Source organism: Penicillium psychrosexuale, assembly GCF_028828465.1.
Source record: "Penicillium psychrosexuale strain IBT 29551 chromosome Unknown utg000001l, whole genome shotgun sequence".
Lineage (NCBI taxonomy): Eukaryota > Fungi > Ascomycota > Eurotiomycetes > Eurotiales > Aspergillaceae > Penicillium > Penicillium psychrosexuale.
In genome coordinates this window covers 840,582-855,189 of record NW_026643186.1, presented here as the reverse complement: position 1 = coordinate 855,189, position 14,608 = coordinate 840,582, and the positions used below count along the sequence as shown (strand labels likewise).

At 49.4% G+C, this 14,608-nt stretch overlaps 6 protein-coding genes across 6 annotated transcripts; 3 read left to right on the top strand and 3 right to left on the bottom strand.

Annotated features, from left to right (window-relative positions):
- Positions 1–618: 618 nt before the first annotated feature.
- N7518_000312 (transcriptional regulator family: C2H2 zinc finger and Fungal Specific TF) lies at positions 619–3,377 on the top strand (the record flags this gene model as incomplete). The annotated part of the gene is made up of 2 exons (XM_057181240.1): positions 619–742; positions 793–3,377. The coding sequence occupies 2 exons, from the start codon at positions 619–621 to the stop codon at positions 3,375–3,377; spliced, it is 2,709 nt and encodes a 902-aa protein (XP_057046590.1).
- Positions 3,378–3,853: 476 nt separating this feature from the next.
- Positions 3,854–4,683, bottom strand: N7518_000311 (uncharacterized protein; the record flags this gene model as incomplete). The annotated part of the gene is made up of 3 exons (XM_057181239.1): positions 3,854–4,138; positions 4,189–4,278; positions 4,336–4,683. 3 exons carry the CDS (start codon positions 4,681–4,683, stop codon positions 3,854–3,856), a joined length of 723 nt encoding a protein of 240 aa, XP_057046589.1.
- A 778-nt stretch (positions 4,684–5,461) lies between these two features.
- Positions 5,462–8,511, top strand: N7518_000310 (uncharacterized protein; the record flags this gene model as incomplete). The annotated part of the gene is made up of 6 exons (XM_057181238.1): positions 5,462–5,637; positions 5,698–5,784; positions 5,841–5,967; positions 6,032–6,860; positions 6,912–7,465; positions 7,525–8,511. The coding sequence occupies 6 exons, from the start codon at positions 5,462–5,464 to the stop codon at positions 8,509–8,511; spliced, it is 2,760 nt and encodes a 919-aa protein (XP_057046588.1).
- A 984-nt stretch (positions 8,512–9,495) lies between these two features.
- Positions 9,496–10,888, bottom strand: N7518_000309 (adenosine kinase; the record flags this gene model as incomplete). Its single annotated transcript, XM_057181237.1, has 7 exons — positions 9,496–9,532; positions 9,592–9,705; positions 9,766–10,103; positions 10,163–10,504; positions 10,560–10,710; positions 10,767–10,782; positions 10,837–10,888. The coding sequence occupies 7 exons, from the start codon at positions 10,886–10,888 to the stop codon at positions 9,496–9,498; spliced, it is 1,050 nt and encodes a 349-aa protein (XP_057046587.1).
- Positions 10,889–11,097: 209 nt separating this feature from the next.
- N7518_000308 (DUF1770 domain-containing protein) lies at positions 11,098–11,723 on the top strand (the record flags this gene model as incomplete). The annotated part of the gene is made up of 2 exons (XM_057181236.1): positions 11,098–11,406; positions 11,490–11,723. 2 exons carry the CDS (start codon positions 11,098–11,100, stop codon positions 11,721–11,723), a joined length of 543 nt encoding a protein of 180 aa, XP_057046586.1.
- Positions 11,724–12,301: 578 nt separating this feature from the next.
- On the bottom strand, positions 12,302–14,329 carry N7518_000307 (uncharacterized protein; the record flags this gene model as incomplete). The annotated part of the gene is made up of 5 exons (XM_057181235.1): positions 12,302–13,162; positions 13,211–13,579; positions 13,637–13,766; positions 13,871–14,040; positions 14,144–14,329. 5 exons carry the CDS (start codon positions 14,327–14,329, stop codon positions 12,302–12,304), a joined length of 1,716 nt encoding a protein of 571 aa, XP_057046585.1.
- Positions 14,330–14,608: the final 279 nt, after the last annotated feature.

The following is a 14,608-nucleotide window of genomic DNA, read 5'->3' as shown; positions in this document are numbered from 1 at the left end:
GTCAAAGACGGCGGTTTCTGGCCTCCCATTCGTTTCATTGATATATAGAGTACGGAGTATATATATCTGTTCTATCTAGCTGCTATAGAACATAAGAGCCACCGTTTTTGTGAACCATTGTATTTTCTTTCGTCCTTTTCTATCTACTACTACTTCATACTTCATAGATAGGGCATTTAGACGGGAGCCCTATAACCTTCACCTATAGTCTACAAACCAAGGTTGCTATAGCCATAATGTCTACCCCGCCAATGCTTCAGGTGTACAACATACTTTCCGGCCTACCCTATCTATACCGGACAATTTTCAATCGAGTAAGGCTCTCCGCACCAGTGGAGACCCGAGCGCATGCATACCCGGCCTGGGTATCAGCATCAAACACTAGGCTCATTCCCAACACCTTCCACACCGTAGAGCAAGAGGATCGGCCCTTCACATATGTAGAATGAAAAATAACAATCTCATGTGCTTGTATCCTTGAGCCCATATAGTTCGATAACACGTGACCGTCCCCTCACTGTGGGGGTTTTAGCCCATTTTCCCCGCTCAAACAGCCCGGCCTCAAATTCTTCCCCTCCCTAGTGCGCTCCCCCATTCCACCCCAAAACTCCAAAAACAATGGAGGACGAAAAATCAGCCAAATCTAAAAAGAAAGCTGTGACTCATCGGAAGTCCCTGTCGTGTGAATATTGCAGTCGGTCTTTTGCTCGCTTAGAACATCTCCAACGCCATCTCCGCACCCGTTGAGTAACCCCCTCTTGCTCCCGGCTTCTTGGAATTCGTCTAATGTAGGACAACAGACACAAAAGAGAAACCCTTTTCATGTGACATTTGCTCCAAATCATTTGCTCGGAGGTAGGCTTATATTGCGCTCAATCCCCGGAATAGAATGCCAATCGCTTATCAAATATAAATTTTCCAGTGACCTTCTAGTGCGACATGAGCGATTAGTCCACCCTGCTGAAAGTGCAGCCAGTCGAGAACATCGGGTTCAGAATGGTCACGAGAACAACCATGAAATACCAATTCAGTCCAACCTCATCCAACCCGCCCATCATGAGTCGCGCATGTTAGAGCTTGCAGATGCCATCCCTGTCCACACCCAAGTGCCTCCTCCACCACCTGAAGTCCAGGTCCAGACTCCATCGATTATAGATACACCTCACTTTAATCCCTCATGGGGATATGATTTGAATCTTTTATCTCATGCCGCAAGCCATGTCGCTTTGGAGGGTCAACAGGAAAGCCTAGAGTCCATGAGAAAACCACAACACACAACCACTCCTACATCACAACAACTTCCTCATGTCCAGGAGAGGGCAATTGCCGATAGTTATGGTGTAGAGCCTTCGATTCTTGATCTCACGGATCTTGGGGACCCTGTCCAGGATTTTACGGTTTTCCTGGAAAGTGTGGGTTTGTCGTCTGATTGGGACTCGGGCGTGTTCTCGTCGGTCGAGGAGCCTATGCTACCGCCGAGTATGACAATCGATTCGAAACCGCCCCGTGAGCCGATGCCATCACGACTTGGCGGGGATATCATGAATGACCCGCGGGGTCCCGCGGAAGATCCCCCGTCTTTCTCGAATTTTGGATCCCGGCTGCCATCACTGCAACCGGAATCTCACGAAATGGATGACCGTATCGGTCTTTCCGACGAGAGTACACGACCTGCATGGGATATCTCTAATTCAGATCGCCAATCGTTCATTTCGAAACTTGAAGAGTTTTCATATGTTCTCCCGAAAGGATTTGTTCCGCCATCGCGGCATGCCCTATCACGGTTCTTCGCCGGGTATATCAACGGATTGAACGAGCATCTTCCTTTTATACATGTCCCTACGCTATCGGTTGCTAAATCTTCCCCTGAACTTACGCTAGCGCTGGCAGCTGCTGGTTCACACTATCGGTTTGAGAACAGCCGGGGTATCGACCTTTTCCATGCAGCTAAAGCGATTTTATTGGAGCGACTCCGTCGACGAGACAGCAAGCAAGTGCTTCAGCCGTCATGGAACTATATATCCCCATCATCAGGGTTTCCTACCTCTCGTGGTTCATCCATGATTTCTAACACGGCGGGCAGCCCTTTCCAACATCATCAGCAAATGCCAAATCCACCACTCAACCCATCGATATACACGCTAGATGACTCAGATGCTCATATGGAAGTGATTCGAACTTTTTTGCTGCTGACTGTGTTCGCGTCCTGGGAACGACATCCAGAACTCTTGCGGGAGATTCTCTCGCTTCAGAGTACTTTGGCCAGGCTTGTGCGTGAACATGGCTTGTCTGAATCACCTTCCACCTCAGAACCTACCAACTGGGAGGAGTGGGTACGGAGAGAAGGTAACAGACGTACAAAGCTTATTGTATACTGTTTCTTCAACCTCCACTCGATCATGTATAACATACCTCCTCTGATCTTGAACGCGGAGTTGAAGTTAATCATGCCGTGTTCCCACGAACTCTGGAAAGTGACCAATTCCGCACAATGGCGCCGCGTTTATCGTGCCAGGCAGGGATCAGATGTGCCTTTCCAAGAGGCCTTTGCCAGACTCTTCCTCAAGTCATCCATGTCAACTCCGTCGGCACCTATATCCCCCCTTGGAAACTATGTCCTCATCCACGCCATTATCCAACAAATTTTCTTTGCTCGACAGCTCTGTCTTTCCGCGCCTCATATGCAGGGCACTAGTTTGAGACCGGACGATTTGAACGTACTAGACAATTCGTTAGGCGCGTGGAAGGCTTTATGGAAGCGCACACCCGAATCCAGCATCGATCCCCAAAATCCGGCCGGCCCAATTGCATTCACCTCCACAGCTCTGTTGGGGCTCGCCTACATCCGTTTACATGTTGACTTAGGTCCCTGCCGTCACCTCATCACACAAGATCCAGTCCAAATTGCATCAGCTCTGAACGAGTCCCCTGCTATCGCACGTAGCCCACGGCTGATCATGGCGCTTCTTCACTCAGCCCATGCTCTTTCAATCCCAGTTCGACTGGGAATTGACTTTGTGGCTCGGACACATTCGTTCTTCTGGAGCATTCAGCATTCGCTCTGCAGTCTGGAATGCGCCTTCCTTCTCAGTCGCTGGCTTCTCGCCATTCCCACAACGCACTCCGAGCAAAGATTGTCGGAGCATGAGCGGAAGTTGCTCCTGTGGATCAAGAGCATGATGGATGAAACCGAAATGGCTGTTGATCCGCCTGGCGCACCAGATATGGAGTTCATGGCGAATCCGTACAAAGTGCGGCAGCTTAGTGTTGCGATTGTCCGCGTCTGGGCGCGCACTTTCAAGGGCAATACTAGTTGGGCGATCGTTGATTTGGTCGGCTCAAGCTTGGATGCGTATGCGGATCTTCTGGAATATTAATTTGAGTGTTTCGAAGTCTGTCGCTTGGGAGGTTGGTCTTTGTTCCATTGAGCAGAGAATCTCCGGCAAAGATGCAACTAACATCTCTGCCAAGAAAAAAAATAATGGCCTCTTTGGAATGGCCATCCTAATGATCACATGTTTCTCTTTTGGATGATGTCTCATGGAGTTTTGTATATGGGGGACTGGGAAGTAAGGTTATTTGTGTTCAATGTTTGTTTGATCTATGTGTATGTATTATGACTTCGTCATTTGCTTAGTGCTGTCTATACCCCACCACTGTTTGTTGTGGACAATAGCAACTTGTTTCTACTAGAACTTGCATATAGTGATTCTCTCAAAGTACCTCTTTACCTATTCGAGGAGTGGTATGTAAAGTATATTCGTATATATTTATCCATTTTGATCATTATATCATCTCTCATAGGAAGGGTTGCGTATTGACATCCAAACGAGCACAACATATATAGACAGGACTATTTGCCAGCCACCTTGTTGCGATTCCTAATGACGCTTGTAGGCACGAACTTCAGAGCCGACATAGACTTTTCCAGCTCGTCAATGTCCATGTCCATGTCATTTGGTGATTTATTTTCAGGGATAGCTGCTGTCGGTGGGTTCGATTGAGACGCCGAGCTTCGGCGCCGCAACCTGCCCTCCAGAGCCGACGACGTTGAGAGACGTCGTCTGTGGCTGTTCATGGGTCGCAGCATAGATGTTTGCTTATCGATGCCGTCATTGACAATGTAGAAGTTGTAACTCTGTAGAATGTGTCAGTGACGTAGGGGCGCTATTTTGATCTGAAACTCACCCGGGGAAACATGTGCTTGTCGATAAGATGTAGCCGACGTTTCTGCGGGGTTGAGCATTTCCGCTCGCAGTCTTCGATGAAGCACCCATACTTTGGTTTGATTTAGTAACGTGGGGGGTATAGTTAAGGAGGCAGGCTAGGGCTTACAGTCTTGTCTCCACGGGCCCGCCGCGCAGCAGCTAGCGGGTCATGGTTCTCCTCGATGTGTATGTTGAGCAAATGGCCAGTGGGGAAGTTCTTGCTGCACTTGGAACAGCGGTTGACATGGGATTGAAGATAATGGACCTCGTAGTCGTCGTAGGAGGTGAACGAGAGCGTCTCGCGGTGAGGCGGTAAGGAGCAATGCATCACCTCGGGGAGGAGGTTGGTATCACTGTCGATGAGCTTGTTGCGCTCAGATGGAGGAGTCGTAGTATTCACTGCGATTGAGGATACTGAAATTGAGTCTTGATCGAGAGATGGAGATCTCGAACGGCTTCGGGGTCGTTTCGACATGGTCTAATTCGCCTTGCATATTATTGATAGGTCAACTTGGCGAGCGTACGGGGGAGTACAGCGACCATGCAAGACTTAATTTATTCCACTCTCCGCCTTGTAATCTTTTTAGAAGTCTTTTTATATGCTTTTCTTTTGAAGATGTCTTCTTCCTCTTCTTAAGCTTTCTGGATAGATGGCAGAAAAAGGCGGGAAGGGCTTATATAAATTTTGATGAGGAGCGCCGGAGGGTTTATATAGCGATTTGATATCTTATTGACTCTACAACATAGCAAGCTACTTGTAGGCTAAGACTATAGGATTCAAACAAAGCAGTTATCCGTAGTATTCCTTAACAATGTGTGTTTTACTTTCCATCATGTTCTTTTCCTTTTCTTTAGATGTCTCTTGCCTGAGGGTTCGGGCAAATGTTATAGAAAGTACGTCAACAGTATGATATCAACATCTCGTACCAAAAAGCTCAATAGAACTAGTTAAACAAGCTTATTCTGAAGAAATCGGCGGACGGCAAAAATACCTAGTTAGGTCTTTTCCATGGATGCTATAACCCTCCGCGTGTAGTGGATGGAGCACAGTGATCTGTTAAAGACGGTATAAACCTCTTCACTAGTATACATTGAGACAATCCTCATCTTCACCTTCCTTTGACTTGCACATGTCGCTGTCCTTATGTCGCTGTCTTCATGAGATGAAATAAACCCGTAATCAGCATACGTTACGCGATACCTCCCGCCTTGGCAACACCAATCATCGCGGATGGTAGACCGAGATCGCATTTATGCATTTTCATACTCAACTCGAATCACATCATCACCGTGCGCTTTCATGTCTTTCACATACTGATGGCTCCTCCGCCGTTCATATTCCAAGCCATAGCCATCTGACCGGCGAGGTTGACGCTCGGGATCCCCGGGCTAACTTCCTGATGGCGCCCTCGTTCACGGATGCCTGGAAGTTAGTGCTTTCCCCTCGATTTCGGCTGGATTGTGAACATTGACCAGTGGTGTGATACAGGACTGCGATCGAAGCCGAGAAAGAGCTTCTGCAATGCTTCTCACAAGAACGGCGCACATTCGATGAATTCGAACATTTCCTCTCCGAGTCAGTGACAAGCCCCGCGCGCACGCCAACGCATGGCTGACCTCTTTCCTATATAGGTTCCGGACCTCTTCTCAGAATGCAATCCTCCTCGACTTCAATGCTTCCCGCGAGGCCGACGTGGAAACTCGCCTTTGGGATGCGCACTTGAAAGTGAACAATCGGTTTCGCAAGCAGTTGATTCGCGTGAGTACCCCACGGAAGCTTTTCGCGAAATATATATTCGCTGACTGTGATTGTTTGTCATTAGTTTCGCGAAGAGCACGGCAAGAAAAAACCAGTGGAGAGGCGGAAACTCGAACGTCATTATCTCGATTTCATCAAGTCAAGCCAGCGGTTTTACCGGGGATACATCCAGCACTTGTCGTCGCGATTTGGGGGGATTGTTGAGTTGGAGAGAGTCGCGCGCAAGTTCAATTTTGAGGGTAAGGCAGATACACAAGCTGCGCGCCGGGTCTCTAGGCACGCTGACCCGCGTTTGTTTTTAGATCTGTCCGGCCAACCTCCGATCAAGCCCTCCAAAGACCTGCGTAAGCTCATTCTCCAGTCTTGCCACGCAACTCTTATCCGGCTGGGAGACCTTTCCCGCTATCGTGAATCGGAACTCGTCAGTAAAGATCGCAACTGGGGCCCTGCCATCGGTTATTATGATTTGGCGTCGGTGATCAACCCTGCCTCGGGTGCATCTCAGAACCAATTGGCAATTATCGCTCTCGCGGATGGAAATCATCTTCGTGCTACCTACCATCTCTACAGAGCCCTGTCAGCCCAAGAACCTCATCCTACTGCGAAGGGCAATCTGGAGATTGAACTTCGAAAAATCATGAGTGCTTGGGCTAAGAAAGAGCTGATCCGCCCCGAAGATGCCGGTATCCCTGGAAGAGCCTTGACCTCGTGGTTTCTTTATCTCCATGCCAAATGTTACAAGGGCACCGACTTCCCCGAGCACGATGAGTTAGAGAGTGAAGTTCTCAGTCAACTAGCAGTTGAGATTAGAGAACGATCACTAGAGGGGACACTTCAAAAGTTCTGTCTCATCAATATTGCGGCCGAGGATTTTGCTAAGGTCCGGTCTATTGGTAAGAGCTCAAAACATTATCATTGCTCATACATCTGCTTACTTATCTTAGAAGAGTCTGTCTTGGAAGCACGCGTCTTTTTCCAACGCATCAACGTGAAGACATTTTTCACCTTACTGCAAATACTTTTGGTCGAACTCGAACGGACTGCTTCTTTTGAAGATCCGAACAGCAAAGACGAAATGCCTATCCCAGACAAGGTGTCTGTGGTTGCTCGTCGGATCCTGCCCGCGCTTCGCCATTACAGCTCTTGGCTGCTTACAAATAGCCAGTCTCTGGTTGAGCAGAAGGAGGAAAAAGATTCGGCGCTCTCGATCCAAATCAAAGAATTCTGGAAAATTTATGCCGGTACGCTAAGCTTGCTCGCATCCTCGTTTGATGTGGTCAGCCTTCCCGAGGTCGATTATCTATTGGAAGAAGACGAAGAAAGTCTTGGTTTTGCACCTCTAGATCAGGATGCCACTTCTCGCCGATACGTTGGAAGTCGTGATCAGCCAAAGCCCCGGATGCACGATCTTGGGATTGAAAGAAGTCACCCCAACATGGAAATGCTCTATCGAATTCGTGAATTCGTGATTGATGGACTCGACTTGGTCGTCAACGGAGTATGTGAAAAGCTCTCAAGATACCGTACACAAACAAGCAGATTGCTAACCTCGTTTAGAAAATACCCGTAGCTCTTGTGGATAGTGAAGATAAGAAGACATTCATCTATCAGGAAGAGGATTTGCCTTCGCAATTCTATTCCAGCCCTCATGGCCGCCAAAATGCACTTCCGGTTGCGAGCATCGAGCGCGAGGATATCCCACAGGCCGGTCAAAATGCATACTCTGCCGCAGAAGCCCAAAGTCTGTTCGGCGGTTCCCAGTCTGCATCGGCATCTATGTCCGCCAACATGCATCAGATCGTTGAGGGCGTTGAACGACTTGTTGACTCGGACACGTATGAAACCCCATCCAATGGCCAATTTGCTTTTATGAGTTCGGGGGAGATATCGACACCTACGCATGTCTCGCCCAATGTCAATGCTTACCCGTTCCGGAACGAAAATTCTCCACCACTCAGCACCCCCATGGCCCCTCCACCTGGGCTCGGTCCACCAGTCATAAATGCAGCTGAGTCTACATCGGCTCAGTCATATACCCCACGGCCTGCCATTCCCAGCATCCCTAGCATTTGGACACCACTGAGAGACACCGCCCCTCCACGAACGCCCCCTGGCCTTGGTCCACAACATGGCCAGCGAGCTCCACTGCACCCCATGGCTTCTGGGAATGCCATGCCTTCTGAGCGCCCACCGTCGCAAGATCAGCTAGCAAATGAGCTCATGCTCCGACAGCACCTGATGGCTCAGACCCAGTTTTCAAGCTCACTGGACGTAGGATCCATGCCCACGCCGTGGGCATCATCCATTTCTCATGCTCGTCCCACCGCTAGCGGCTGGGATCATAGCCGAGCGACCTTCGGTGCATTCGAACTCCCGAGCCAGACGATGTCCAGCAGCCTGGGACATCAGTCATGGGCCAATGACGCTTTCATCGCCAGCAGCCTCGCTGGGGCAACTCCCTACAGCTCCGGGATTGGCGGGCGCAAGCCTGCAACCCAGCTTGGAGCAGTCGGTCAAACCCCACCCTGTGGCCAAGGAGGCTGATTCGAATATCCAAGCTCTCATTTTTTTTAGTTCTTCTATGTGCATATGCATATTACACTACCAGCCGGGCAAGCTGTCATAATGAACAGTGCAACCCGACCTCCAACTATCCTGGCGTGTACTGTGTTTGTCTGTGGCCGCTGAGTCTACAAGTTCAGGCCTACACTGGCAGTATGCACCTTTACAACGACCAGACGAGATTGTATTACTGCTAGCCAGTTTCACAAATGGCAAATCCCGCACTAGTTCTCTGGTGGCGAGGACGCTTATGGCTTTTTTTCCACAATTGCAGGAACTTCTTCGGTCCTCGCTCTCCTCGCAATTTTGTCTGGACGGATACGTGCGTTCAACCACACGACATGATCAATACGAGGATATGAACATGGACAATCTGCCATTGGAGAAGACATTTGTTTCGTTCTGTTTTCTGCCTTTTCTTCTTTTTCATGCAACATGGCCAGGAACCGCGCTATCCCCATCAACCTTAGCCTTGTCTTTTCTATCGTTAGAAGAATTTTAGGGCGCGGACATACGGTGATCTTTGAAATGAGTATGGGCCTGCAGATTGCTCGGGGCCTATTACCCTCTTGACGCCATCGTGTCGGTTAGGCAATTGAAATTCAAATTTGCATTTTACGTGCTTCTTCTTATAGTATCTACGGGATGGGCTCTTTCTCATGGATAATAGAAGGGTAGATCGCCTAAATACTTTCATTCATCAAGTGGCCGTAACAGGGATAGCCACAGATAATTAGACAAGATTCTCAAGAGTATGGGTTTTGTTCGCTTTTTCAGACAGTACGTTGAAGTCATGAAGTTTTAAGAAAAGGAAAAAAATTGGGTATAGAGGGTTGAATCATCCAAAGTCAAGTGGTGCTCATCCGGTTGTTGAACTGGATCGCACAAAACCTTCCAATTAGGTTGGTAGATATGTTGAAGGTGTTGGTAGTCTATGCTTTTTTTCGTAGCCTACATTATGAACGCTTAGGAGCGAGAGTAGGTCTGCTTGGGGGAGGGGAAGCTGTGAGTTAAGAGTTGTTAGCTAGTATTCTTGCAATGTATTACTTTGGGGAAACTCACGAAGGTCCAAGCTCCTGGATGCTCTTGCTGGCGAGCCACTGGCCCATGTCGATGCTGTCATCGAGGGACTTGCCCGCGACGATACCAGCGCAGAAACCACCGGCGAAGGCATCACTATAAGGAACAGCAAGTTAGTATATATGAATGTGGGTTGTTCAGATCAATATCACTCACCCAGCACCGTTGGTGTCGTTGATGGCCTCCTTGGAGATCTCGCGGACCTTGAACTCCTTCACCTCGACGTCACCGGTAGCAGAGCCGATGGCGACAATGGTGGGGAGAGTGCCCTGAGTGACAATGGCAACACGGGGACGTTGGGTGTTCTTCTTGGGGAGCTGGGCGAGCTTCTTGGCGATCTCAGTGATATCCTCGGTGCCCCACTGGTGGCCCTCGGAGTAGGCAATGGCCTCAGTCTCGTTGCAGAAGGTGTAGTCAGTGTAGGGCAGGACGCTATCTAGCTGGTCCTTAAAGAACTGGGCGATGAAAGGAGCAGAGAGAGACAGCATGAAGGTCTGACGAAAATAAATAGATCAGAAAAAAGGTCCAATGCAGTAGAATGCAAACGACATACCTTGTTCTTAGCGGCAGCCTCCTCACCAAGGGCAAGGATGGCGGGAACACAGACAGTCAGGTGGTAGCCACCGACGTAGTAATGCTGGGCCTTCTCGACCAGAGACCAAACCTCGGGCTGCTTGAGGTGCTCAAGCTTGTACTCGTTGGCAGCAGCGAGGTGGGTGCACATGCTGCGGTCGTGGCCAGTGATGACAACACCACACTTACCGGTGGGCTGGGTCTCGTCGATACGGTACTCGGTGTGGACACCGGCCTCCTCGCAAGTCTTCTTGAGGATCTCACCGTACTTGTCCTTACCGATACAACCGATGTAGACAACGGAGTTCTCAGGGAGCATGTACTGAGAAAATTGTCAATATCAATCATGGAGATCACGAGAGTGTTTTAATCCATACCTGGGCACCACGAGCGGTGTTCTGGGCAGCACCACCGGGGATCAGCTTGGCATCGCGGGCAAGCAGGTCCTCGTAGATACCCATGTGCTTCTCCTCGGCGAGGATAGCATCATTGGGCTTCAGATCATACTTCTCTAGGAGAGCGGCATCGCTAAGACATATCAGCATTTAGAACTCAGCACCATTTTACTTCAGGTTCATCCATACCCACGAGCCTGGATGTCTATTGCAAGCAAGTCAGCATTTTATAAACATGCCCAGATGATCCTTCACATACCGAGGAGAGGGTTCTCCAGACACAGAAGAGGGTAGCCTTGAGCAGCAGCCATTGTGATATAATTAATGAGAAATTAAAGAGAATTGAGAATGGAATCGAAGTAAAAAGGTGGGAGAAGGGTGGGAGGATGTGGAGGATATGGAGGGGTTGGCAGAAAAGAGCGGACTGCGTATCCGCGGTCCCACCGGTACCAGCCGAACAACCTTGGGAGCTGCTTCTATTCACCCCAGGCTGCTCACCTTCGTATAAAAACCCACCAAAATGGCCGACCATGCTATGGATATCCCGCAGATTCTCCAATCCGCGAGCATCAATCGCAATCCAGACCCAGCTCTTGACATCAATCCAACCACCACAGCTTCGGAGAAACGACCCGTCGCGGTAGGCCCAGACTCCGAAACAAACAGCATTGCCTCCGACGTTGTCCATCCAAGACGAGTAATTCGACCGGTCCGCCGCCGACACACTCTTCCTCCTCTTCCGGATCTGCGCTTTGAGCAGAGCTATCTAGCCAGCATTAAGGATGCTGACACCTGGGGCCGAGTAGCGTGGATTACTACTAGGGATCAGGTATGCATCGAATGATTCCTTTGGGGTGTCAAGGATAATATCTTTGATAATGCCTGGCTAACACGTCAATCTTTCCATTCTAGGTACTTCTCCCTCTGATCCAAGGAACCGTTTGGACACTCGCGCTCTCCGGCTGGCGTTTCTGGAACCGCAATGCCTCAGTCAGCGGACACACCCTCGGCAGTCGTGTTCGCAGATGGTGGTACGAAGTGAACAACTGGCATCTGCCGCAATTGGGCTCGACCAGGCATCATAAGCAAATGTCGCAGGTTGAAAATGTGAGTACCCACTTCGCCAAACATAAATTTCTCATCTGATCTCGACCAGAAGTGGAGAGGCTGACGCTCGAGGAGTTTCTGCAGTTTTACACAGCCCAGTTCTCCGATGCAGGCTCTAACTGAGGTCACCTCTGCGCTGGATGCGACCTGTCTAGTGTACACTGTATTGCTTGCATTTTTGGCGTTTGCGCTGTTGGGGGCGCCTGCTTTTGTTGATTCCCATTTCTTATATACCTCGACTCTACTATATAGTAGATTACCTTCTTTTTGCCATATCTGGCGTACCGGGCAAACCTCATGGGCTGCCGCGTCAGAACACAACATTTGCGTTGTCAGTTGGCATAAATCCGTATACATAGATCTCGAGTACGTGCCATTCGAATTTAGTGTTGTCTACTGTGTAGTGAACTTATTGATTATGAGCAAGACAATGTTTTGAGCTTCATTCCATCACTTCGCGTGCTGTTGGTACCAATATAATACCCACAGCCTGATAGAAGTACAATTGCAATCCAAAAAGATCTATCTAGCGACATTTGATAGAATATATATTCCTGGCCTCTTTCTAGTCTGACGAAGCGGAAACACCTTATGCTGAAGTGAATCCGAATTTATAGCTAGATGGTTCGAATTTGGTCCACGCCGTTTGAAGAAACGGATGGCGCAGCTACCGCTGCAGCAGAATGAGTCGGCACTTGGGGTATCGAAGCAAAAGGGTGTGAAGTGGCAATCATTGTCGGGGCTTGCTGCGCATCCGAGTTTGATTGATGGGGGGTCTTCGGCGGTGCTTGGGCGGAGGAAGCTGCTGCGGTTCCTTCGGTAATTTCGACTTCTTTCGCCGGAGGTGATTTTTTAATCTGGACCTCTAGATTGCTAGGTGCATCTCCCTTGCCATATCGAAGTTGCACAACAAGGCTTTCTGGCTCCTCATTGCCGCTTGACTCATCTGCGCTTGCTTCGTCCTCTTCATTATCGCCTTCGACATCGTGCTCCAAATCATCTTCAACGCCTTGCCATTCGTTGCCGCTTTCATTCGCGCTTGAAGGGACTTCAGATGCATCCTCCAAATCATCGGCGTCGTATCCAGAGTATCCGTTGGGGTGGGTTGAAGTGCGAGCCCTTTGCGGTCTGATTACTTCTTCTTCATCTTCATCTTCATCGAACTCATCATCATCAGCTCCGTTGCGTTGACCAGTCAACAGAGCCTCGCCATAGAGGCCCCCGGCGCGAGATCGAATCTGTCTCCCGCTTGCCGTGAACCGAGGGCGTCTAGACTCCGTGGAAGCTTCCGTAGGAGCTGCATTTCTAGTGGAGCGACGAGCGGAAGGCTCATCGTCATCAGAAAAGATGTCATCGTCGTCCGAGTATGTGTATTTCAGTTTCTTGCCGCGTGTACGACCTTCATACATGGAGAACCCAGGATCCGGACGAACGAACGCAGCTTTCCGGGCGAGACGGTATTCGCGGCGTCTCCGTTTCTAATAATTATTAGCAAAATCCAATTTACTCTCGAAGTAGAAAATCACCTCTTCTGATGCCTCAAACCGAGGAATCGAAGCACGAATTCTCTCACTAAGCTTCTTGGAGTTTGTGCCTTTTTCGCCCTCAAGTTTCTCCACGACAGCCTCCAGCTCAGGAATACTCCCCGCGATGCTCCACCAAGTGTTGTTTTTGAGGGCCGGGTTACTTTCGCGGTAAAGGCGAAAATTTGTATCATCGTGCCCTTCGATAAGCCAATACCGACGTTTCAGGCTATCTCTGCCCCAGGGTTGGACAGACAATGGTTGGTTGAGATCATCATCGTGGCGCGCCTGCTTGTAGGATTCTTTAATCTTCGCCTGAACCGCTTCGGACGACGAAAGTGACCACAGTATCAAGGTTCGCAATAAACGCAGCTAAGATAAGACATGTCAGAATCGCCAATCGGGTGTCGTGGCTCTTAAAAAACATACACGTTCCACGGGAGACATGGTCGCAAAGCTGCCACCCCCATGAAGGGGGTTTTTGCCCTCCCATTCTTTTGGCCACTGCGACTGATGTGTATGGATTGCTTCTTCGAGGGGACGCGTGAAGTGATTTCGTCTGTATATTTAGAATTAGATTAGCACTTGACGTGACTCGACAACCGATAGCGTGCGCGTCTTCAAGCACTCCGCACGGTATCGGGCGACAGGTGGCGAACATACTCAACTTCCTTCTTGCGGTTCAGAACAAGCCCAAGCAATGCGCATAGAAGTCTTTCGATGTATTCTCCGGGGGGCGACTCCTCAATGCCGTTCTCAATATCCTGTGGGCCGTAGTGTGGCACACTTTTGGGGAACACTTCATGGAAACGCGCGCGGAACGCGACGATGAACTAAAGATTGCGATAACTTAGCAAGCGTGTCCTATTGTTGGCCAAACGCGTCATATGTCCGTAGACCAAGCAATGCGCAAATCTTCCTGCCAAGTAAACTCACTGCAATATCGGGGTTGTCGGCCACGACGTATTCATGCGGAGGTGACGGTTCCCGCTTCGGTGGCGGCGTCTCAGACTCCTTCTTGAAGTACTTTGCTATACCAGTCGGGTGGTCAATCGCCATAGTAGCTTCGTCATCCGTTGGAGGTGCCGATGATAATGATGAAAGTTCTGAATCTGAAGGCATGGTGGAAGTGATGGGGTAGGTGGCAGGAAGAAGTAAGTTGCGCGCAATCGAGCCGTCACGTCTGCACGTACGGCAGGTTTTTGGGTCCATCGCGCCAACCTATGTGCAAGCCTTTATAAGCAGGAGATTATTTCTCTATTTTAGAGCACAGTTTTATAAACTCGATACATGCCCTACTCTAAAATACCTATAATATCTAACTATATCCCGTAGAGAATGTCTAGCGCTATAAAAACCACTTTGTTATCATCCTTCTATCGCTATTCTAGGGCTTTTTAG